The sequence below is a fragment of the Phoca vitulina genome, unplaced genomic scaffold (genome assembly GCF_004348235.1).
Source record: "Phoca vitulina isolate PV1807 unplaced genomic scaffold, GSC_HSeal_1.0 scaffold41, whole genome shotgun sequence".
NCBI lineage: Eukaryota > Metazoa > Chordata > Mammalia > Carnivora > Phocidae > Phoca > Phoca vitulina.
In genome coordinates this window covers 13,602,635-13,628,508 of record NW_022589744.1, presented here as the reverse complement: position 1 = coordinate 13,628,508, position 25,874 = coordinate 13,602,635, and the positions used below count along the sequence as shown (strand labels likewise).

Below are 25,874 nucleotides of genomic sequence, written 5' to 3'. Positions count from 1 at the left end.
AGAACTTCCCTGAGGCTCTCTCCAAGAAAAATGTCAACTTATGCCCCTTCCTTCACCTCTGCCACAATATTCCGCAACAAATTTCAGAGGATTCTCAGACCCCTATAAAAATACAAGGGGACAGGAGACACCACAGTCCCGACCTCAGAGGGCTAAGCACTTGCCTGTTACACTCCGGGCCACTTCCCGAGGCCGGGAGGCCGGGCCTGCCCCTCCCCCGCAGAGCGGTCGGTGTGGGTGCGGCCCCGCCCCAGCACACACCTGTCGGCACCCGGGGGAGGCACGTGTGCCCCGGACACACAGGATGGAGCTGCCCCAGCTCGCACTGCAAGCTCACCTTTGGGCACTATGCCAAGCCGCCTGTCGGGAAAGCAGTAAAAATAGTGACAATTCTCACAATCATTAACAGATTCCTCTGTCAGCAGGAGCCAGAAATCTCTTAATCCAATGGCCTGCCCCACCCTGGCCACACACATTGGGCTGTCAGTGCTAGGGTACTGCACCAGATGAGATCCAAGGCAACACCTCAAAGCTCATTTTCTGATCCTCCCCTGAGACGTCCCCCAGCGTGGACGTGGCCCCTGCCCCAAGGGGCTGTGTGTCTCCCCAGCCAGAAGTCCCGCGACGGCACCGGGCACAGCTCAGGCCCACTCCTCTCCAGGGAGCAGGAGACGTGAGAACCAGGCCCAAAAGACACATCCGTCATCCCCACTCAGGCTCCTCTGGGGCTGCTGCCTCCCCAAGACCTAGAGAGATTAGTTCGTTGGCACGTGACAGATACAGTGCTTACAACCGCTGACAGCCATTGTGCACCTGGCCCCAGACCCCGCTGTCCACCAGGACCAGGTTTAAAAGGCGAATCCCTGTAGCCACCGAGATGTCTTTCAGTAGGTGGATGGATGAATAAACTGTGGTCCATCCAGACAAGGGAATGCTATATAGCACTAAAATGAAAGAGCTATCCAGCCATGAAAAGCCGTAAGGTTTAAGGACCTTAAACGCGGGCGCCTGGGTGGCTCAGCTAAGCCGCCGACTCTTTGCTTTCGGATCAGGTAATGATCTTGGGGTCATGGGATCGAGCCTGCATCGGGGAATCTGCCTGAATCTGCTTGTCCCTCCCTCTCCCCCTCTGCTCCTCCCCTCACTCTCTCTAATAAATAAAATCTTTAAAAAAAAAAAAAAAAAACCTTAAACACCCATTACTAATGTTTAACAGCCAGTGTGAAACGGCTACAAACGGTGTGAGTCCAACTGTATGACATTCTGGGAAAGGTGACAATATGGGACTGTCAGAGTCAGGGACGGACAGGAAGCACAGAGGATGTTCAGGGCAGTGAAAGCCTGTGTGACACTGTGATGACAGATATATGTCCTCCCCCGTGTGAGCCCATGAATGCACACCACCAGGATGACCCCAGATAGAAAGTGTGGACTCTGGGGGATGACAATGTGTCAATGCCGGTTCATCAGTTACGAGCGTACTCTCCGCTGCTGGACGCTGACAGTGGGGAGCCTGGGCGTGAGTAGGGCGCGGTGTGTGAGAAATCTCTATACCTTCCCCTCAATTTTGTTCTGACCCCAAACCGCTCTAAAGAAGTTAAGCCTTTTAGGGGCGTCTGGGTGGCTCAGTCATTAAGCATCTGCCTTCGGCTCAGGTCATGATCCCGGGGTCCTGGGATCGAGCCCCACATCAGGCTCCCTGCTCCGCGGGAAGCCTGCTTCTCCCTCTCCCACCCCCCCTGCTTGTGTTCCCTCTCTGGCTGTGTATGTCAAATAAATAAATAAAATCCTTAAAAAAAAAAAAAAAAGAAACTAAGTCTTTAAAAAATAAATACAGAAAATAAGTATACATCTTCACTTAAAAGACTAACTGTAACTATACGAGCTGTGAACTGCTGTGCTGGGCACCAAATGCAAAACAAATGAAAGCACAGATGAAAAAAAAAAATACAGACACCCAGCGCCAACTCAGGTGACCATCCTGCAGCATTCCAGGTGCTTCCAGCTCACAGAGCCTCAGTGCACCCCGCCTATGGGGAAAGGAGTGAGGGCCAGGCCACAGGAAACGGCCCAGGCACGAACCTGAGGGGCTGCTGGCGGCCTCATGTCTAACACGGACCTCCAGCCAGCCCGCCCCCCAGCCGCCCCTCCAGAGGTCAAGAAGATGCAGCTAAGACCTCCAGCTTCAGCAGTGTCCTTCAGGGACCCACGGGGCGGGGGCAGCAACAAAATCACAGGTGACAAGGACACCTCTCCTCCCCAAGAGATGCAGGACCCCCCCCCGCCCCGCCCCAGGCCCATCCACCAGCAGCCCATTTGCGGCCCATGAGCCTCTGCGCCCTGTGTGTTCCAGCGCCCACCCCACGACCCCCGGGGCCACCTCCCTCTTGGCCACTAGAAACCCCAACAGAATGCACGTCAGGTCACCGTACTCTCCTGAGGGCGAACCAATGCCATCACCCCGTGTCACACAGAGGTTGGACCAGGTCCCTCCACGTTTGTCAAAGGTAAATTTGGCCTGAAAACTAGGCTTCAAGAATCCAAGTCTGATGGCCTCTCCAGCCCATTGCAAGTACAAGGGGCTCCCCTCCCTCAGCTTTCTGAATAGGTGGCCTTTGCAAAAACCCAAAGAAAACTTAACAGACCACGTTGCAAAAGTCTCTCGAGTACATGCCTTTAAATAGTGGAAGGTTTCTCTGGTACTTCGAAGCAGCATTAAAATGACAAATACTCAAGTCGGCTAAGGCATCAGCAAAGCACACCGGTGAGACGTGCCTCTACTCAGGAGCCCACCAAACAGAAGAATCACTGCCTCCACAGGAGTCACCTCCCACAAGGTCCTTCCAACGAGGCATCTGAACCACCGCTTGATATGCCCCCATCCTTGATGAGCCGGGAAGGACTGAAAGATACACCCTAGTCCTTGGAACCTCCTGCCATCAGGCTGAGCTGCTATCCACTGGCACTGGCTGCCCGGTGTGGTCGCTTCCATGAGGAGGATGCCTCCTGCCAAGCGTGCTGGCTGCCCGCGGGCAGGGCCCACGCGAAGTGTTCCTGCGTCACTTCACCCATGGGGCCACCATCAGGTTCAACACCAAGTCCCTCCCTGACTGACGGGGGTGGGGGGGGCGGCGCTGTTAGAGCCACAAGGATGTGGACGCTGCGAACACGGGACCCCGGCTCACTCTCCTCACCCAGGGCTTATGGGAGCACTGGGAGCCGAGATGAGCCAGGCCTGTCCTGCAGGAGTGTGGGTAAGGCTCGGGTAGCGGGTGCTCAGCCCGCAGCAGGAATAAACCGACACACCACCCGTACCCAGCACAGGCCCTGCGGAGAGCAGCCAGCCAGTGAACCCCACCACCCACCCCAGCCTCCACCTGGGCTGCCTGCTCCTCTCCTAGGCTGCTTTGGGGGAAATGAGCATCCAGGAATGAACCAGAAAAGGGGGCCAACTTAAGGGCCCCCCCAACTATCGATCTCAATCACAGGAAAGGACCCTGACTTCAGCACTGACCGACCTCTGACCTCTGACTCCTGGCCCCCCTGCTCATGTACCACATCCCCCATTCCCTCTCTCTCACACACTCTCATACACACACACACAGGCAGGCACACGTGCCCTGGGATTCCTGGCCTTCCCCACTAACCCAGTGCTCCCAAAGTGCAAGGCCCCACCTGGGGCGGGGCAGAAGCACGCCCGTCCGGGAACAGGCGAGCCCCACTGGAAGAGCCGGTTGGGTGTTTCTGTTTCGACAGTAAATGGGGGGGGGGGGGTCACTGCTCACTGATCAGTACTGCCGCTTCAGGGAAATAACCCACGGCCCAGTCAGAACCGTCAGGCCAGGCTGAGCTGGGGGGCCCCAAGTGCCCCAGGACAGACGAGGAGGGAGCGCTATCTAGGCGTCCCCTGCACTGCTCCCTAAACACATGTCCCCTCCAAAGAACAAAGCTTCCCCCACCTTTCAGCTCAGTCTTCAATACCGCGTGCCCAGGCACCTTCGCTGTTCTCATAAGGAACAAAACCAACCCTAAAATACTTTCCACACCTCCTCCCTGGTTAGCCCTGCCAGCCCTGAGGCATCTGACCACCTGCCTGGCTCAGCCCGACAGCACAATGAGGTAGTCCACTTCCCACACCCAACGAGGCCACCTGCCCAGGCAGTGGGCCTCCCAGCAGGAAGTGGGAACCACCCAGGAGGCCAGAAGCTCTATCAGTGATTATTAAGGCCTCAGAAACTCCTGGGGAGTTGTTTTGTTTTGTTTGAAAAAAAATACCGCATTGGATTTGTCCCCAGAGAGCTGGATTCAAGAGACTGAGGAGGGCAGTCTGGGCTTTAATATTTCTTTTAACGTATCCCCAGGTGAAAACCACCGATGTAAGAAAAAAAAGACTTCCACCCAGGCAATGATCCCAAAATGACCTCAGACCTAAACAACGCAGACAAGTGGCTGTGGCCGTCTGCAGGCTGGACTCCCAGGCAGAGACCAGAGACCGAGAGAACACCACCCCCTCCTCCATCAGCCCTTCTGCAAGACTCCAGGACCAGTCCAGGAGCAAAACAGCCTCTGACCACCAAAGAGAAGCCAGAAAAACCACACGTCACCCGTGGCCAGAGGCTCTCTGCGTCGGTCACTTTTCTTCAGCCACAGGACTAAGCAGCTCGGCTGTGTGGCCCCTGGAGCATCAGGAGTGACTCCGCCCCACAGGCAGGTGCCCTCAAAACAGCGAGCAGCAGCGGGGATAATCCCTCTGCTCAGCATAAGGTTTTAAACCCGTTTATCGCCGTCTCAGACCGCGGCCCTGGGATTATGGCACGCGTGGGCTGCCCCAGGAATGCACTGATGCCTGTGGGGATCGTAATCCACATGCTGTTCAGACCATGACCCATGTATGGGCAGCGCCGCATGGCTCAGAATGGAAAGGACGTGGCCTCGACTTCCTCAGCTATGGAAAAAAAGCTGAGGATTCACAAAGAGGAAAAAGAGCCACAGTGGGGAGGGAAAGACTGAAAAACCAGACTGTTTAATACCAAATAATTCATCCCCAACACATCCTCTGTCCCTGCGAAGGGCCCAGCCGATGCAGGAGAGACCGCCGACTAGGGAAGGCGACGGCACGGGCCTCTCCACCCCTACCCCCCCACCCCCCCCCCGCCCCCCGAGAAGTTCCGTGCGCACTTCCTGAAACGGCCACCCACGTCACCTGTGTTAAGTTCTGGGAGCACGAGAGGGAGAACTGTGCACAACTGAAACTCAGATAGGAGGTGGCACGTGCACACGGCTGCCGGGAGGACGAGAGAGGAGGAGGGCCCGGCGCTCACTGCATACCTTTGGCGTGGAACGTCCAGCCCCGCCGCCAGTACTCCTGCAGCTGGACCCGCTCCTGCTGCCCCAGGCTGCACACCTCACTGAAGAACTGTCGCTCGATGTGCACGTACGCGGCCGGGATGGCCCCCGCCACCCCCTTGGCTCCAAAGAAGCCGTTCACCTCCGGGGAGGCCAGCAAGATCTGGTACTCGGCCCGAGTGCCTAAGACCAGGTCCATGTAGGCCTGCGTCAGGTTGAAGTAGCCGGTGGTGAGATAGACCTTGGCTCCTCGCTCAGCCTCTGTCAACAGGGTCTCCGTGACGATCTCGTCAATCTGGATCTCAAAAGGCTTCATCTGGATCAATGGGTAAATCCAGGTATCGGGGGCTGGCCTCCGGTCCCCGGCAGCTGCTGCATCCTCCTGAGTCAAGAGGGAGTCGCCATGGAAGGTCTGGGCGTGCAGCACTTGCTGGCGGGCCCTGGCCGAGTTGATCACATCCATCACCCTCTTGTTGGCCGCCCTGCAGTATGCAGCCCGGTCACCTGTAGGGACACACGGGAGGGAAGGGTGAAGGAGGAAAAGTGAAGGCTCTGGACTCTTGCCTGCACGGGGACATGGCAACAGACAGGCAAGTGCAGATGCCCTGACCATCTACGGACATGCTTCAATGGAGCACTGGCCCCAGGCTCCAAGCCAGGCTCCTCCGTGGATATCAACATCCAAGGAAAGGCCACGAAAAGCCTGCGCCAGGGAACGGGAAAAGGCCTCTACCAGTTCCACTTATAAAAAGTTCATTTTTTAAAAGATTTTTTTTTAAGTCATCTCCACACCCAATGTGGGTCACGACCCCAAGATCAAGAGTCACTTGCTCTACCATGAATCCAACTGAACCAGCTAGGCACCCCCATAAAGTTCAAAAACAGGCCAGACTACTTGAGGGCGACAGAAATCAAGGGAGTGGAACCTTGGGATTCAGGGCCTGAGAGGGGACCGGAGGGCGCTTCCAGGAGCCAGCCCACGAGGCACACGCATGTGAACTGCACGCCTATGGGTGGTGTTCAGCGTGTACTTCAGCGAGGTTTAACAATAAAGGTACATGTGAGCGTGAGCCGCAAAGCATGGGCACAACTGTGGGCTGAGCAAGCGCCACATGGTGGGACAGTGGGAGCGGGGCCCCCAAGGTGCAGCACGTGGACAGGCAGGCTGGGACCCTGCATGTCTACACAAGACACTGGGGACAGGTAGCTGTCCAGACACACTGACGGACGAGAAATGACCACTGGAGACAGGCAGCTGTCCAGACACACTGAACGGACAAGAAATGACCATAAATGCTATCAGCAGACGACAACCCTGAACACTAACAAGCCGGCATCCAACCTGAGAAGTGAGGATAAAACCAAAAGCACAGTGTGAGCGGGGAGCAGGCAAAGAGCAAAGTTCACAGAGTGACAATGATGGGAGAACAGAGAATGTCCACGCTGCCCAGAGCTGGCCCTCCGGGAAGCTGAGCAAACAGCCAGCCTCGGGGAAGGCTGAGCCAGAATCAGAGGAACAGGACAGGACGTACTCACGCACTCACAGCTGGGGACAGGGCCACACGTGAGGGCCTCTGGGGGTGGGCTCCGGAACACGGAGAAGGGATGGCCTGTGCGAACCCTCCCTCCCTGACAGCAGCACCCACGGGGGGAAGAGGCAGCCACCGGCCCCACCATGTCTCAGGCTGTCCTTCCGAGTGTCACGAGTGTCCCCTGCATCTGTTCGCTCCTTCTGAGTTGCCCTGGTCCCCTGAGGACACCTGCGCCTGCCCAGGCACCCCTACCTGCCCCCTGAGCATGTTGACCCATCCTTCCCAGAACGTGGGGCCTACTTCTCCGGACATTCATGCCTGGCCTGTAAAGTCAGACCAGCGGTTGGCCAGTGTTTCCTGCATGGGCCAGATATTAAGTATTTCAGGCTTTGCGAGCCAAAGGACAAAACTGAGGAAAATACATAGGCACTCATATAATGAGAGAAAACAAATTTCCACAAATTTTTTATTGATAAAAATTCAAAATATCATAATAACAACTGAGGATCCAGGCTGGCAGCAGGCAGGGCAGGCACCCCGATCACATACCGGCTCCAGGGCTAGGGCTCCCCTGGCGCCCAGCACAGGGGCTCTTCTCCTTATAAGGTCAGGGTCTACCCCTCCCCACATTGCTGACACTACTGCAAATTCAGCAGCAGGCCTTCCCAAAGGCCACCAGGAAACCACAGGAATCATAGGAATGCAAATGCCCCCAGGAACACTAGCTGCCAGGGTCTCCCTGTTTCCAGGGAGCAGAGCTGAGGGCTCTCCCATTTCACTTTCCAGGCAGGAGGCCACAGACCTCAGTGGAGCTGAGAGCCACAGAGCCTCGGTGCTTCCCCCTGGGGAAGTGGCCCTGGGGAGGGCAGTCAGTCAGCAGGCTACTTCCTGTAAGTGTAGGGCAGGCCCCTGGCTCCCTCCCCCAGGCCCAGGCCGAAGCCCACACTCCCACCTTCCCTGGACCCACAGAGCATGACTGGTGGCCAGTGAGTCACCTCTGTCTGGCCTCAGAGACAAAAGCAGAATGAGGCTCTGCCACCCAAGTCTCGCCAGCCCGCAGCAAGGCTCCTAGAGGTGCGCGCCCCTCAGCCCTCACCCCTACCCACAAGCTCGGGAGGGCAGCAGAGCCCGGGACCGTACCTTTGTAAGGGTGCACCATCCCCTCCACCACCTGCACTGTGTCATCCCCCTGCAACTGCAGGGACACGTCCCCCACTGCGTCCACCAGCTCCGTGAAGAAGTCCGCGATCTCGGGGCAGTCCTGCAAGAACACGTAGCGGTCCTGGCGGTTGGTGAAGTAGGAGTCGCTCAGGTTCGCGCTGCAGGGAGGAAAGAGGCGGGTGAGGACTCAGGCTGGAGAGGGTGCGACAGCGGATGCCCAGGAACAAGCGGGAGCAGGGCGGCGACAGACACGGGTCAGGACCCCACGGCGGCAGCAGACCCTGAGCGTGGCCACTCACACAAGACAAGGCACGAGTGGCATGAGGTGACACAAAGGAGGGAGCCACAGAGCCCCGCCCCTGAGGCAACAATCAGCTGGGAGAAGAATGACACTCATAAAGCCAACTACCCCCCGGGGCTCATCACCAGGGCCCAAGTTTCACCGGACTGTCATGGTGGCTCTGTGGTTTGTTTCTTCCGTGTTCCTGGCTCTGCCTAAGAAAGTCATTCGTCCTCTCTAGTCTCTTGCGCACTAAGTGAGGAAAACACTACATGGGTCCCCACGAGGACGACCTGTGACAGCACACCCAGGCACAGAGGAGTGGCTAGCATCCAAGAAGTGCTCAAGAAGCCAGGGCTCCCTTTTGAGCACCCCGGGTGGGCTTCCGGTGGCCACAGCCGGAGCCACCAGAAGACAGTGAGGCAGTATGACAACTAGACTAGAAACGTATGACCACGTTCCTTCTCTGTGTTCCACTAACCTCCACCCTGGACGATATTAAGGGAAAGCCCTTGATGGAAGGCAGCAAACTCACCCGCTCAAGATGACGTTGTTGTCAAAGAGGTACACTTTAATGTGCTGCAGGCCGATCGTCTCATTAAAGCGCTCAGGGATCAGGAGCCGGAGAAGCCCACGGAGGTTAGGCGTGTGGAAGAGAGAGACGCGGACCTGTTCTGGAAACCTCTGTAACAGCGGGAGCAGCATTGTGCGGGAGTTCTTCCTACCTAAATACAGGGGTGAGCAAAAGAAAAAGGACCGGCGATTCACACCAGGAAAGATACTGTGCCTGCCGGGGAGGAACCGCCTACCATGGGCCCACATTTGCCTGCGTTGCCCATCCAAATCAGCCAGAACCCCTGGCACCATGGCGAGCCGGAGGACCTCAGACCAAATTCTGCTCTGGACACCAACATGTCTCAGAACAAGACTGGGGCGGTCGGGGCAGCAGACATCTGCCATTTTAGCACCCAGCACCCATTCGCCCTCCTCTCCTGGGAACCATACCCCACCTCCTCCTAGGGGTACCACCCCACTCCACTCTTGGCGTTCCTACTCTGGGTAATGATGGCTCTACCCTCCCTAAATTCACACCCCAGCTCCACAGGAGGGCACCCAGGCCTGGACTGGGCCAGTCAGCACACGCAGAGCCCCAGTGCATGGCCCATGGCAGGCCACTCAGGAGCTTCGGTCTGACCCTCGGGAAGCAGACTCTCTTCCGATGGACAAAATGTCATGGCCAGATGGGCCTGGGGCTTCCAGAGGCCACCACATGGAGTCTGAGAATAAAGCCAGCCCAAAGGAAGGAGGGCCAGGGGTGCCTGGGTGGCTCAGTCATTAGGCGTCTGCCTTTAGCTCAGGTCATGATCCCAGGTCCTGGAATCGAGCCCCGCATCGGGCTCCCTGCTCAGCAGGAAGCCTGCTTCTCCCTCTCCCACTCCCCCTGCTTGTGTTCCCTCTGTCGCTATATCTCTCTGTCAAATAAATAAATAAAATCTTTAAAAAAATAAAAAATAAATAAAAAATAAAACCACAGAAATTAAAAAAAAAAAAGGGAGGGCCAGCAGATGGGTCCTGGTGACCAGCCAAACCCCCAGATCATGACCCACCCAAAGCAGGTCAGTCTTGGGAGTTGAAAACTGCCTCTTTTTTGCCCAAGTTGGTTTTTCTTGAGCTTCCAGTCACCTGCTACAGAAGGAATGCTGCTGGACAACCCAGGCAGTCTGGGGGCTATCTTCAAACGTCCTTGCCTTTGCTGGGGGGGGCGGGGGGGTGTACTCCTGAACAAGGGCTCTGAAAAAGGAAACGTCAGAGGCAGGGAGTGCACCAGACCCACCTCTTGAGCCCCGTGTGAAGTCCAAGAGGATGGACACCTTGAGGTCTGAAGGGAACTTGGCTTGGAGTGACTTTTCCAGAGTGCTTTCCAGGCAATCTACCTATCAAGGAAAGAACCCCAAAAAAACAGAAGACTAAAAAAGATGATTATGTATTAAAAGAACAGATTAAGGGGCACCTGGGTGGCTTAGTCAGTTGTCGGCTTGGTTGTCAGCTCAGGTCTTGATCTCAGGGTTGTGAGTTCAAGCCCCACATTGAGCTCCACGCTGGGTGTGGAGCCTACTTTAAAAAAAAAAAAAAAGGATCAACTTGCCAGGTAACGCCCCCCACGCCCCCCCGCACATCCTCTTGGAACACACACATGGACCATGAGCGCTCAAGAGTCAACACCATGAGACTTCTTCTGAGACCAGTGACAGTAACCAGAAGGTGCCACCTGGCACCCTCGTCCAGCCAGGCCTCTCAGGAAGAGAGGGTCTGTGGGTCAGAGACATGATGCCCAAACAGTCTGGACCTTGCCACTCTTGGAAAGGCTCTCTAAGACACGAACTCTCTCACGTTTCAACAGACAATCCCCACAGCCACACAGCAAACAGTGCCTACACATGGACAGCACACGGTAAATATTTGCTGAACCAATGAATCCAAGACACAACCTGCCCACTGGCCACTCTCCATGAGCTGGACATGACATTCTTCTCCCAGAAGAACAAACAGGCTTCCCAAGCTTGCAGCTAAAAGCATGTCCTGAAGACAGAGGGAGACCTCCCTGCCAGGGAGGGAGAGGAGAGGACAGACGTGCTTCTGCTGACCCCCCTTCCCACCATTCTCTGCACCCAATCCTTGGCATTTCTTAGCTCCTACCTGTGGATGTCCAGACAAGGAGGAACCCAAGAAACACTCAGGCCCACTTCACAGCCTCAGAGTGGAAAGCCACCCCAAGAGTCTCGCCCACACTCACGTTAAGTCAGCCTAGAGACGGCGCCCGCGCACCAGAGCATGCGCTGGACCCACGCCACACGAAGCTCGCCCTGAGCAAACTGGCGGTGTCTGCTCCTTCCCACCCTGCCCATCTCACGACAGGCGACAAGTGTGGTGTGACACCAAGCCCAGGGGGAGCAGACAGGCCACAGACCTGGCACCTGACCCCAGCCCGACCTGCGCTTCGGTTCGTTTGTCTAATACAGGGTCAGAAAATCTTTTCTGCGAAGGGCCAGGCAGCAAACACCCTGGGCCTTGGGGGCCAGAGGGTCTCTGTCACAACTACTCGGTTCTGCCGCTGCAGTGAGAGCGCAGATGCAGACCATACGCTCGGGAGCAAGCACGGCTGTGTTCCAATAAAGCTTTATTTATGGACACGGAAATTTGAATTTCACAGGCTTTTCCTGGATCACAAATATTCTCCTCCTTTTGTTTTCCAGTCATTTGAAAACGAAAAAACCATTCTTAATCCCCAGACCATACAAAAAACAGGCAGCGGGCCGTAGTTTGCTGAGCCCTAGACCGGCAGACACAGCAGCCTCGGAACCCCGGTGCAGGGTGGGGAGGACGTGAGAGCGAGGATGAGCGCCCCCCGCCCCCGCGCACCCCTCACTGGCCCTCCTGACGGGGCCCCCCAGCAGCAGCTGTGAGGCGAGGGCCAAGACAAGGCGGCTCGACCCCAACTCTACGGCGCCGTGCGGCCGGGGGTGCAGGGCGATTCACTGCTGCCGTGGGGACCACCCCACCTCAAACCTTACCAGTTCCTGTTCCAAAGGACCCGTCCCCAGGTAGAGCGACGCCATCACCACGCGTCTCTTGGCCACCTTGATCTGGCCCTGAAAGAGGAAAAACGAGTCACAGTCATGGCTTCCACAGCTCACTGAGGAAACCTAACAAGTAACGCTCCGGGCCCAACTTCTGGTATCTGAAGCTGATGGTAACCGCCCAAATAAGGACCCACGATCCTAATTTAAAATACTCCCCCTGGGGCGCCTGGGTGACTCAGTTAAACATCTGCCTTCGGCTCAGGTCATGATCCCAGGCTGCTGGGATAGAGCCCCGCGTCGGGCTCCCTGCTCCGCGGGAAGCCTGCTTCTCCCTCTCCCGCTCCCCCTGCTTGTGTTCCCTCTCTTGCTGTGTCTCTATCAAGTTAAAAAAAAAAAAAAAATCCCCCTGAAAGACACGACCTAACTGTTCGAGACACGACTCAGCCATTGAAAGAATGAAGGCCGTGTGACAGCGACCTGACACCATGTCCACAGCGCACTGCCGGGATGGACGCAGTCGCTGCCCCGGGTGCAAACCACCTGGGGGTGTCACGTGGGGCACGTGCAGGGCACAAGAGCGCGGTCCCTGAGGTCAGAGCAGAGGAGGGGAGTGTGAGAGCCAACGTGCAGGACACTCTGCCCCCGTCCGCACCTACGCAGCTGGGTTTCCCAATGAGCGGGCACGTATTTCCTCTGAAATGCAGAAGGGTCCCCAGGCACAAGGACAGAACAGACCAGCACTCAAAGATGACTGTCACCTCAGTCCCAACAGGCAGAGTGCTCTCTCTAGACCTGCTCCAGCGTGGGGAACGACAGACCCCTCCGGAGCTCGAAGCATCCTGCCCCAGGGGGGTGACAGACATAGAAAGATGGGCTGCATGCCAAAGGTCACGCTCTGGAAGGAGAGGCAGGAGGGCCAGACCTCGCGGGAGGAGGGAGGCAGGAAGCAGGGCACACGCCTGCTTTCTGACCCAGGAGGGATGCGGCACCCACAGCCCACACGGCCTGCACAGGAGGGGCGCCCCGACCACAGAAACACACCAACACGCTGGCACAAGGCCTGCAGACCAGGAAAGCACGAGAGAATGTCCCAAGTCCACCGTCTCCTCTGTTTGGTTATTTGGGAAGCGGATGCCTGCAGGGAACGCCATTACACAGAGGGAACAGGGACTCTGGGAAGAGGCACCTCGGCTCAGGCACTGCAGCGAGGGCTCGCAGGCCAGGCAGACGGCAGGCTGCACTCCCCTCTCAGGGAACAAGGCTGCTCTGTGGGCCCGGGGAAGACACACATCCCACTCAGCGCAATCCCTGCGTCAGAATCTGCCCGGGGCTCAGTTCAAAGGGCAAGAGAGAAGGGCTTCCTCCCAGCCTGCTGGGCCAAACCCTGGGGCCCTTCCTGCCTCCACGGCCCCACCCAGGCAGGTGCGCAGACGGGGATGGCCACGCAGAGACTCAGCCAGTCCTGCACCCGGAGTTGACTAGAACACAAAGAACTGCCTCTGCAAAACCTGTTTCTACAAGCCAAACAGAGAACCAAGTAGGAGCAAAGAGCAAACCACCTTAACATCAGTTCTCCACAAAAAAGATGCACAGGACAGATGAGCAGTGCAGGGAAGTGGGGAGAACACGTAAACAGACAGACACAAACACGCACATGCAGAATGCATTCTGGAAAGAGCCAGTCAGAAATTAAGCTAAGTGTGGATCTACAGAACAACAGGGCAAAAGGAGAATGTACATGTATTCGAATCAAGTACAGTCCATTCTGCAGAAAAATTAATCTCTACGTGTATTTCCTATTATCTACTACCATTCTGCCTGTCTGACCTCATCATACCTTAATTCAAACATCATTGCTAATTTGAACCCAGAGAGTTCATGTTAACAAAAATTAATCAGCTTCGGGGCGCCTGCGTGGCTCGGTCGGTTAAGCGTCTGCCTTCTGCTCAGGTCATGATCCCAGGGTCATGGGATCGAGCCCCGTATTGGGCACCCTGCTCAGCGGGAAGCCTGCTTCTCCCTCTCCCACTCTCCCTGCTTGTGTTCCCTCTCTCGCTGTGTCTCTGTCAAATAAATAAATAAAAATATTTTTTAAAAAATTAATCAGCTGGGGCGCCTGGGTGGCTCAGTTGGTTGAGCGGCTGCCTTCAGCTCAGGTCATGATCCCGGGGTCCTGGGATCAAGCCCCGCATCAGGCTCCTGGCTCCGCGGGAGGCCTGCTTCTCCCTCTCCCACTCCCCCTGTTTGTGTTCCCTCTCTCGCTGTGTCTCTCTCTGTCAAATAAATGAATAAAATCTTTAAAAAAAAATTAATCAGCTTCAAATTACTTATTCCGATTAGCAGTTTCACCTCAAGTAACTAGATGGGCCACAAACACCTGAGTACTGAAAGCTCAACCCCCCAAATGCAAAGGTGAGCATCTCAGAGAAGGCACAAACTTTAGACAAAGTCACAGGAAAGAATAGGGATCATAAGGCCTAAAACCAGGTGTCCAACTTTTCCAGTGATCCGTAAAGCCTCTTCACCGAACAAGAGAATTCCAACCACTTCCTACACATCAAATCTCATCCACCGGTCACAGCTGGGTCTTCATTCCCCATATGCCCCGCCTCCCAAGATGAAACCGCTATGTTGGAGATGTTTGCAGGGGCAGGGGTGTGTCGTGCCGTGACTAGAATAAGGTTCCTTTCTCCCCAGACATCGTTAGCAGGGACGCCCACCCGCCCTCACTAACCTCCCTTCCGATGGAACCGACGAATCATCTGTCCATAAGAATCAAAATCTAGGAGCTGCCCCTCACTGCCCACCCACTCTGAGCTACTCTACCTGGGACGTTAGCCATGCAAAGGAGCCTCTGATGACGGCACAACTCAAGCATTTGTGAGGCTGGAAACCTAACAGGGAGAAGAACCCACAGCAAGAAGCCGAGCAGCCATCAGAAACTTCCAGAACAGAAGGCACTTCTGCTCAGGACTCACCCAGCCTCAGGCCCCCAAGCCTCTAACTCCAGCGTCCATCCCTCTCTCCCGTGGACATAACTTACCTTCATGAGCTCAAAAAACTCCGCCGGGGAAGAAAGCACCCTGACGTGGGAGCTGGAGACCCCGAACTCTGGGACCAGGTTTCGGATCCACTGGAACCTGTGCACACCCTCTGGACACAGGCAACAAGGAGGGGAGGTGACTTGGGGGACAGTCGGGGACAGCAAAGGAGCCAACAGCAGCCATGGTGACCTGGTTAAAGAGACACGCAAAGGGTCATACTTCTCCAACACTTCCTCAGAAGTCTCTCTCAGCTCCGGTGGGGGGACGGAGGGGAACGGAAATTTTTTTTTTTAACCAATTTCAGATTCTCTAGACCATTTTAAGTGAGCCCAAGTCAAACTCTGCAAAAGGGCTTTTCCTTCAGCCCCTACTAATTGAGCAGCTTGAGAAGTGCCAATGCCCACAGCTAAACCCCGACTTGCAGTTGGCTCCAGACAGCCCCAAATCTACAGCAGCCACAAGTAAACTCACGGAAGCCACCGCACGGGTAACGCCGGGCTGCCGCACCAAACCCCTGCAGAAAGCCACTGGCGGCCACCTGCAGCCAGGGCGAGTCTGGGATGAGGGTGACCACTGCGACCCAGGCCCCCAGCTACAGGGCTGCGGCGATAAACGAGGCTTTTATTTAGGGAAGGACCCAGAATAACTAAGTTTTCTCTTGAATACTCGGCTGTAGAGAGAAGAACTGGAGGAAGAAGAGCCTGGGGGAAGGGAGGACCATCTCGGCAGCGGCGAGAATTGCCCCCTCAGCCCTGGACACGTCGTCCTCGGGGCTCACGCCACATAAAGCTGCACCCCTTGGCCCCCGCAGCCGGCTCCACTCCACTTAGGCAGAGACAGCAGCAACCAAGGTCCTGCCCGTGGAACCACACGTCCGCTGCCCGCCGGCTGCCACCCCCCCTTTCCATGGGGACCAGGGAGGGGCAACACACCCAGAGCCCCACACAAGCCCGGCCCTATTCTCAATTCCAGCAAACAGCAGCAGGAAAATCCTCTGCAGTGCGTGCCCTTCTACTGCAGCTCCGAGAGGGACTCTGGGGAAAGGGCACTTGCACACCCCAAGGCCTGAAGGGTCACAGATTCCAGGAAGATGACTTCATTCACTTGCCTCATGATAAAGCGCAGAATCTTCCCAGGGCCCCACAAACGTCCCTACACAGACGCCAGATGGCCCACAGCTGTGCTTCCCAGAAAGCCCACTGGTCTGTCCCAGCCGACTCACTGCCAAGAAAACTTTAGTCAACGGTTGAAGGTAGCGGCCCTCTAGATCCCGGGAAGCCAGGGGCTGGCCTGGGGCCCCACGGTGCAGAGTGGGCAGAGCAGCTGTGCTTTCTCGCTGTTTCAGAGAGCGGGTGACGGCACTCGGGGGGACCAGCTTGCTAAGGCTCTCTGGCTTCCAGGCGATGAGCAGCAGCTTGCAAATGAAAGACGCGTAAACTAGGGATTGCTGCCTCGATTTCCCAAACTGTAGGCCTTATTCCTGCTGTGCTCAAAGCTAACTTCCAGGAGGAGAGGGAAAGATCCTTCAGTCCAATGGAAAACCACGAGACAATGGGAAAGTCTGCACAACACTCTATCAATCTGAAGCCCCAGAGGGGGCTTAAAGTCTAATATTCATTAATTAAACATGGTCTATTTGAGGTGGAAAACCCCACAGCAGCGCCACACCAACGGATCTCCCAGCCTCACGGCACTTACCTCTCTCAGCCCATATGAAAAAGAACCAGGGCGACCGCTAAAACCCACCCCCCCACCACCACGCCGTCAGTCCCGCATCCTTCCCCCGGGCCAGGAGACTCCAATGGGCTCCCCAAAAGGAAGCTGCGGAGACACATCCTCGGCACACAGTGACCCAGAGAGGGCAAGTGGAGGCTCGGGCTGCAACCCCAGGCATCGTATGAGCGCTGTTCTGTCCTGTGGGGGGCACAAGGGAAGAGCAGCCCGGCCCCCCACGAACCTAGCGACCTCACACGCTTACACACCCGAAACCATCTAAGAATGACGGAAGAGGAAAATGCCACCATGAACTAAAGGTCGAAATGTGCAGCATGTGTGCTTCAAGTGACAGGAAACGGGAGCTGGTGGCACCGAGCGGCCGGGGAGGCCTGAGGACACCCTCCCTGGAGTGGTGAGGCAGGGCGAGCGGAGGGGCTGCTCCAGGCAAGGAGGGGGCTGAGCAAATTTAAGCCGTGGGCGCTGGCGAGCACCGCCATCCACGGGAAAGCCCAGGAGGGTCCCCACAGCCAGTCCAGAGGACACACGGACCCAGGGCCCACCGTCAGCCCCGGCCTGCCCTGGAGAGGCACTGGGCAGGCTGCGGCGGGCCGGGCTCAGGGCCCCGGGCGGCCGTGGGCAGGCCTCGTCCCTGCCAGGCAGCTCTCCCTGGGAATGCTCCACCAGGGCCTCCGTCCAAGATTTGTTGAGGGCTTTTTTATGTTGGCTTCCTGTTTCATCTGTGTACTGACAGGTTTATTTTTGCTAGAGAGGAGAAGGAGCTGAAAGCCAATTAAGTGCAGGGAGTCGTGGAGGGGGAGACCCAAACCTAAGCAGCAGTTTTAGACACCCGAAGAGGAAGGCGCTCTGAGAAGGAGCAGAGCGTTTTCTGAAGGTCCCCCCAGTGACAGCACGGGCGTGGGGGAGACCACACCTGGACAGGTGGCACTCAAAATCTAACTGGAGCGCCTCAGCCGGGGCAGAAGCAGAAAAGCCCAAGTCCGCTCAGGGGCTCATTTTTTTTTCCTTTCGCCTCAGCCAGAAGCCCCTGGGGGGTTAGTTCCTGCTTTCCACAACCTAACTCCTGGGAATCTTCCCAGAGAAGGTTGCTAGCAGCAGCCCCCCCCGCACAGTCACCCCAGTCTCCAGGGGCGACCACCTGCACAGGCAAGTCCCCTCACCCCAGGGAGGCTTACTAAGAAACCACACGTCCCAGGTCAGGAACCGAAGTCCCGAGAGATCTGAGGAGCTGTGGTTACTTCACCAAAAAAGCAGAGCCGTGTCACACATGCCATTCAGAGAACTAAACCGGCACACACACACAATTTCCACATCTAGACCTGGACTCCCCTGAATCATCTTTCTAGGACCATCCAGCTCCCGTTTCTAGTTACAAAGAAGAGGAAGTGGTGGGGGGCAGGGGACCAGATAATAGCTTCTGCCGACTCAGGAATATCATGGAAGTTTGGAGAACAGGGCCAGGGCAAGCGCCTAGGGACGCTCAGGCAAGCCGGCGGCAGAGGCGGCAACAGCAAACGATGCAAACCGGTCCCCGGCCGACAGTTCTAACGGTGAAAGGAAGCAGCGGGCTCTGTGAGGGCAGGCTCCAGCCACCCATGGGACACCTGGCTCTGAGGTTCAGCCACAGGATTTAAGGCTTCCCGTGGAATCTGCAGAATCCCTACACTGGGGAGCAGGCTGGGTCTGAGTGCTGAAGACCCCTGGCCTGGGGCCCTTCCTCTACCCAGGGAGAGACCTGTGCGGATGGGGTGATGGGAAGGCTTCAGGGTGACTCTAGCATGGCACAAGCAGCATGAAGGGAGGGAGGCACGGAGGGGAGGGAAGTTTCTTCCCACCATCTCTAAGAGAAATCCACACCTGAATTGCCTTGACTAAGGATGCTCTTGTCCCTGAGCCCCTGGATGGGGTCCACCACTAAGTGAAGACAGTGAAAGCCTACCTGACCCCCAGGGCAGTCCTGGTGGGACAGGGCAGCCCACCCCTCCTGCCAGGCACGGGAAGGCAGTGGGACTTGAGTTCAGAATAATCAGCCACTTGGAAACAGAGCAAAAGGGCCACTGAGACACGACCAAACACAGCTATTGACACAGGGAGCCTCAGGGGAAAGAGAAGGTATTTCTCCTTTTTGTGGGGAGATAGGAGTTTTCCATTTCACCAAACATCTTGAAGCTGCGTGTGCCCCAAGGAAAAATACTGGCACACCTTGCATTTTTCCTTTGTCTGGATGTGCAACAATGTGCCTGGAGGTCCAACCAAGCTCTGTGGCTAGTGGTGAGATGCCAATAAAGAAAGGCAGGGGCGCCTGGGTGGCTCAGTCAGTTAAGCATCTGACACCTGATTTCAGCTCAGGTCATGATCTCAGGTTGGTGAGATCAAGCCCCATGTCAGGCTCCGTGCTGGGTGTGGAGCCTGCTTAAGACCCTCTCTCTCTCTTCGTCTTCCCACCCCCCACCTCCCTCTCTTAAAAAAAAAAAAAAAAAAAAGACGACGAAGAAGAAGAAATGGAAAGGCAAATACTAGATAATTACACCCAGGTCTACACTTTACCTTTACACATCCCCTCCAAGGCCTCTCCCCCTCAGAGGACACAGGTCTGATCCTCAGGGGCCGCAGAGTGTCACCCACCACCCAGTGGGGGAAAAAAAAGTAAGCTGGCCAACCTCTTAGGGTCTTTTCAAAAGGGGGCACCTTGGGCTCTGAACAAAGAACACAGTGATGTGGGAGGACCATCTTCCTACACGAAGCAAAAATCCTCAACAGACAGTATGGAAGTTCTACCCTCTGTCCAGTACCATACTCGGGGCATTAACTAAGTGGCCCCCGCTATGGGCTCCGTCATGCTCTGAATCCATGAGCTCTTCTGGAACTATAAGATAAGATTCGTGGTACAAGCTCTGTGGCTTGGGTCCCATCCAACTCTGTACAAAACGATGAAAAAAGGAGTTCTTAAAAGAAACTAAGTTCTGTGGACTGCAATATTTTCAGAAACTACTTTTTAAGAAAAACCCACCCTCCCCCCTCAGTCATGAACTCTAAACTTAAACGTCAGAAAGTGAGCTAAGGAGAAAAGAGTAACAGTCACAGCACTTCCTGAGAAGAGCTCAACAAACTACGTGAAGGCACCATACTTCCTGCGTCCCCGGCAGCAGGCGGCCCTTCCTGACTAACGCAACACCAAGTCCAAGAAAGGGAAGTGAGTGTGAATTCCCGTAGGTTACAAAAGACCAACGGCCCACTGAACTCCCACAAGAAGTCCAGCATGGGAGGCCAGGCTGCCAGCATCTGACTACATGCTGACCAGATGACTGTCCTCTTGACTTGCCCAAAAGGAAGTCGATCACATCCAGGGGCCAGAAAGCTAACATAACCCACAATACACCTCGGGTGGCCCAAGCAGCAGGCAAAGCAAAGTGCCTGATGAGAACCAATCACATGTTCTACTAATCCAAAGGCTTTGACCAACCGTACTTCCCAGCAGCCTTGAAAAGAAGTCGTTTACATGAATCAGATCACATGTTTACAAGTGGATTATCTATCAGAACACTTTAATCCCAGGCTAGCTGCTATCTCTCTAGGAGCACACAACTGACTGACCCAGCCTAATTCATCACCAGATGCAATGTGTTCAGGGGATACTCCTGTTAATATGAACTCAATAAAGCTATAGTTTGGGGCGCCGGGTGGCTCAGTCGGTGAAGCATCTGCCTTTGGCTCAGGTCATGATCCCAGGACCCTGCGATCCAGTCCCGCCTCGGGCTCCCTGCTCAGCGGGGAGCCTGCTTCTCCCTCTGCCTGCCACTCCCCTGCCTGTGCGCGCACTCTCACTCTCTATCAAATAAATAACATCTTTAAAAAAATAAAATAAAGCTACAATTTAAAAATCTGTCTGTTGTAGGGCGCCTGGGTGGCTCAGTTGTTAAGCGTCTGCCTTCGGCTCAGATCATGATCCCAGGGTCCTGGGATCGAGCCCCACATCAGGCTCCCTGCTCCGTGGGAAGCCTGCTTCTCCCTCTCCCACTCCCCCTGCTTGTGTTCCCTCTCTCGCTGTCTCTCTCTCTCTGTTGAAAAATAAATAAAATCTTAAAAAAAAAAAAAAAAAAAATCTGTCTGTTGTAAATCTTATTCCAATCCCTGCAAGATCAAATTTGAATTACTGGGAGAAATTATGCTTTGATTCTAAATATCCCCCTCCCACCCATTCTACTACTATAAATAAGCCAAGAAATGGCTCTACTAAACTCTAACAAGTAAGAAGCATCACAAAGTTCAAAGAAGAAGTAATTTCTGGAAATGTGGTGGTCCCTCAGAGCGGAAACTACTAACAAGCTGAACTGGAGTATGCCGACCTGTCACTATGACATCAGACATCTAACTGAAAGAACAGTCTTCTGGTTGTCTGTCTCCCTCTAATAACTCTGGGAAGTTAGAAGCCCCTCACCCCCTCACACTGACTCACTCACACACACTCACACACACACACCTCGAAGAGAAAATAGGACTTGAGTTTCAATAATAAAGCCCTTTCTGCACATATAGCTCAAGCTGAAAAGCGTTTGTTTGGGTTTTTTAGAGAAGGAGGCCACAAAGAAAATACGTCTGTCTAGGGCAGGCAAGCTCAAGATTAGGAACTCCTGCCCTCCTGACACATTTCCCACTCAGTCCCATCTACTCCAAACGAGTCAATTCCGTGGAGTCTGAGGACTCCTAACCACCACCTCAAGGTGCTGTCTCCCCGTCCCGAGCTCCAGATCTGTCAGTCCGCTGCACACGGACACCTCCACTCAGACGCACCTGGATCCTAGTTAACACGCCCAAACTCACCTTATCGTCACCCCCCCAAGCCCAGTCCTTTCTTAACCCTGTTGTAATGATGTGTGACTCCATCCATGCAGTCACCCAAGTCCCCCTACACCTCCCCCACCAGAGCTGACTCTAATCCCTTCCACTCTGCAACACCTCAGGCCTAGACCACCATCAAAGGAAACTGAACAAGCAATCTCAGAGCTTGCCTCCCTGGGTCTCAGCCCAGAGGACAAGCTTGCTCCCGGCTCCTCCCTCTGCTTCCTCCCATCCCTACTCAGTACCCCCAGTCGGCTCCTGGAAATGACTTAGTACCTGCGGCACCTCAGAACTGCCTTCCACCTTTGCTGCTACAATCATCAGCCCGCACCACTCACCACCCTCCCCTGAACACCAGCTCCCGCTTCTTTACCCGGCGTACTCCTACACTCCAAAACACAGCTCTGAGATCACCCCCACCAGGAAGCCTTCTGTGACCTCCTGCTGTGCCTCTCAGGTGCTGCCATGACCTTCCAGCTCACCTTACTATTACTGTCAGCTTATGGGTCTGTGCATCTTGAAGATGGGGCGAGGTCTTTATCTTTGCTTCCTTGGTACCTAACACAGCAGTCTCTACACACGCATGCTGAATAAAGGACTGAGCCCAGAGGTCCATAGTGATAATGAGTCAGATGCCTGCTCAAAAGAAAAACAACAGCATTTCTAGATCACTAACTGGAAGTAATTTTAAGTAGCATTTTCTGTCACTGTGGCTGTCTCTATAACAAAGAAACCACTGCAATGAAAGAACCCTCTCTCCACCCCTCTCGTTAGCCACGAGTGTTCATCAGGTACTCCAACAGGTGAGTCAGATTGGCAAACTAAAATCTGACAAAGTCTAAGCTCATGACTACACAGAACTATTATCAACGATCAGAGTTACAAGAAACCACACCATTCAGGGAATAAGGAGTTGTGAGGTACAACTAATGGAGGAGAAACGAAAGTCAGCAGCCAATATAGGATGAATGGCCATACAGACCAGAGAAACCCCAAACACCAAGCCACAGAGTCGGGTAAATGTGCAGACCGAATAACCGAATAAGGCAAGAGGAAGGGGGGGAAAAAAAGGGTCAGAAAGCTACAGTGTTGTAACAGCACTGGTCAGAGCACTTATCTTCAGTCCTAGCAAACCATTCTAAGGATTATAAAACACAAATTTCTTTTTTTTTTTAAAGATTTTATTTATTTTTGGGCGCCTGGGTGGCTCAGTCGTTAAGCGTCTGCCTTCGGCTCAGGTCATGATCCCAGGGTCCTGGGATCGAGTCCCACATCGGGCTCCCTGCTCGGCGGGAAGCCTGCTTCTCCCTCTCCCACTCCCCCTGCTTGTGTTCCTGCTCTCGCTATCTCTCTCTCTGTCAAATAAATAAATAAAATCTTTAAAAAAATAAATAAATAATAAAGATTTTATTTATTTTTGAGAGAGCGAGAAAACATGAGCAGGGGAGGGAGGGGTAGAGGGAAAAGCACACTCCAAGGGCTCAATCCCAGGACCCTGGAATCATGACCGGAGCCAAAGGCAGAAGTTTAACTGACTGAGCCACCCAGGCGCCCACAGATTTCTTCAAAACACAAAACTTGGTGGCTGGGGGGATGGGGTAAATGGATGATGGGCACTAAGGAGGACACGTGATGTGATGAGCAGCGGGTGTTATACGCAACTAATGAATCAATGAACACTACATCAAAAACTAATGATGTACTATATGTTGGGCTAATTAAATTTAAATTAAAAATAAATAAATAAAACAAAACACAAAACTTGTGTTTAAGTGAGTTTCTGGTTTAATTGTTGACCCAGAGATACAACTCTCTCTCTCTCTCAGCTTCATCAAAAAGAAATATGGTGTCACACCTACCGCATCCATTTACAAAAAAGGACTTTGGGGAGTCAGTTTAGACTACTCTCGCTGCCACACTGCTCCTCTCCCCCCACCACCGGAAAAAGACACTCAAGAGAAATGTCTTTTTCAAAAGAATTTGTGGAGATTGCCCCAACATCCCCTAGTAGTTAATTCCAATGGTAAACAACAATGAAGTGGTTTTTGTCGTTTAAACACATACAGGGAAATGACAAAATTGCCTGAACACATCATCTTTGAGGAGAGAACATTTCTTGAAACCTTAAACCAAATTTCCCAGTGGTTTGATGCCAAGACGTAGAAGTCATCTGATTTCACCACCCACTGCAACGGCCAGGTCTTGGCTAAGCACCAACTACAGAAAACGCAGAGGCCGCCTCTTCCCCGGCCCCGCCCCCGCCCCCACCGGGTTTCGCTGGTGCGAAACTTAAAGTCATTCTGACCAGCAAGCTTCTGAAGGGCTCCATACTGATGCTATCACCTAAAAGTTACCCTGAACCAAAGTCGAATTTTTGCTGAAAATCATCCACTGTAACCCACTGTAACAGTATGAAGCAAGTTCCTTCCCATAAGTAGAAACAGCACGCATGACTGGACCACAGACCTGTGCCCGAAAGCCAGGAGGTCCTACCTCACCCAAGCAGCACAGATAAAATCTAAGATAATGCAAACTCTTCTAAAGGATGCACGTCTAAGATCTGATTTTTTTTTCTTTTAAAGGGTCAAGTGTAAGGCTTGAGTCTCTCTGATAAGAAAACCATTTGCACACAAGAAATCTTTTTTTTTTTTCCCTGTAACATTAGCAATAACAACAGGCCTCTTAGGTCAGCATGTTCTTGGCAAATGTTGACTTTGAAAGACCACTGCCTGAACAAACTGCTTCAAAGCCTCCTCCACCACTTACATAACGCACTTCAGTACTTTTCCAGAACACAGGCCCTTTGAAAAGTGTGAAGGGGGTTCCGAGTGGTTCCTCTTCCCCGGCCTGAGAGTCCCTGACTCAGGATTGCTTCACAGCCCTCTCCCGCAGGATGTGCGAAGCGCTACACGCACACGATCCCCGCCGGGCCGATTCACCCCGGCCGAGCCACCCGGCAGCCAGGACCGGCAAGGAAAAGATCTCCCCTCGGAACGCAAGCGGCGTCTCCCGCCACAGACCCTCCAACGCCCGCCGCCGGGGGCCCCCGCGAGCCCGCGCTCGGTTCCCGCCCCGCCCCCCGCGTGAGCGCACTCCCGGCGCGGAGGGGAGGCAGGGCCGCGGCCGCGCCCCCGCCCCGGCAGGCCCGGCCGCCTCTCACCTCCTGCACCGGCGGTCCCGGTTCCTGCCCAGACGGTCGGACAGGCGCCCGAGGAGCGCGGCCAGCCCCGGGCGGCCAGGCAGCAGGCCCAGCAGCCGCCTCCAGAGCACCGGGCCCGCCGCCGCCGCCGCCATGGAGACTCGGCGCTTCCGCTTCCGGCGCGCAAGAACTTTATTGACAGCGGCGCTCGCGGACACGGGGAGGGGGCGGGGCGGGCGCAGGTGTGCGGGCGGCGCGCAGGGCGCAGGCGCAGCGGGCTGAGCTTCTTCCGTCCCACCCTCCCACCTCCGCGCTCCTGAGCCTGCTGGCCTCGCGCCCAACGGGTCACGATCAGCACCGAAGCTCGCGGGCAGGTGCGCGGGGCCGCCCACGAGCGTACGGTGAAAGGAGCACCTCCTGTAGCTGATCTTCGAAAGGAAGACGTTGCAGGGTCCTGAGGGCGGGGGGGGGGGGGGGGGAATGACTCTGATCCGAAACATGGGGTTCCTCGGCTGACCCACACGGACTGAGACTTGGGAACCGGTAGAGCGGTGGGAGATCGTCACATCCTACTTGTCCTGTCCCAGGGGGGTGTTGTGAGGGTTCAAGGAATGCAAAACATTCCGCATTCCACGTTCACCCAGGTATCCCAAGGAAGTCAGTTACACGCGCCCTGCAACAATGTTCATCTTGGCATCGTTCGTGGTACCAAAAATGTGGAAGCAGGGGCGCCTGGGGGGCTCAGTCGGTGAAGCGTCTGCCTTCCACTCGGGTCACGATCGCATGGTCCTGGGATTGAGCCCCGCATCGGGCTCCCTGCTCCGCGAAGGGCCTGCTTCTCCCTCTCCCTCTGCCGCTCCCCCTGCTTGTGCCTCTCTCTCTCTCTCTCTGTCAAATAAATAAATAAAATATTTAACAATAACCAAAAAAAAAAAAAAAAAGTGGAAACAATCAACAGTGGGGAAGTTGGTGAAATGTGAAATAAATAACGGTGCATCACTATGTTGGAAGACCGTGCATCCAAAAAGAATTACCTCCCAGAAGAATGTTTAATGACATGAAGTGTAAAATCCAAATTTCCAAAGAGTAGTATAGAGCTTATCTCATTGGGAAAATTAAAAATTGGAGGGAGTATTGTGTACAGACAGACTGAAAGTAAATACATCAAAATGCTAACATTGTCTATTTGGTGCTATTCAAGAATTTCCAAGTAGTTTA

General features: G+C 54.8%; 1 protein-coding gene across 1 annotated transcript in view; it reads right to left on the bottom strand.

The window, feature by feature from the left end:
* Positions 1 to 24,824, bottom strand: part of PGS1 (phosphatidylglycerophosphate synthase 1) — a 37,043-nt gene extending 12,219 nt beyond the window's left edge. The window contains exons 1-7 of the mRNA XM_032429379.1: positions 24,678 to 24,824; positions 14,944 to 15,133; positions 11,892 to 11,969; positions 10,154 to 10,253; positions 8,855 to 9,044; positions 8,019 to 8,197; positions 5,329 to 5,850 (exon numbers count right to left, since the gene is read on the bottom strand). Of these exons, the coding sequence (XP_032285270.1) occupies positions 5,329 to 5,850; positions 8,019 to 8,197; positions 8,855 to 9,044; positions 10,154 to 10,253; positions 11,892 to 11,969; positions 14,944 to 15,133; positions 24,678 to 24,811 (1,393 nt within the window). The 5' untranslated portion in view covers positions 24,812 to 24,824. The remainder of the gene's footprint in view (positions 1 to 5,328; positions 5,851 to 8,018; positions 8,198 to 8,854; positions 9,045 to 10,153; positions 10,254 to 11,891; positions 11,970 to 14,943; positions 15,134 to 24,677) is intronic.
* Positions 24,825 to 25,874: the final 1,050 nt, after the last annotated feature.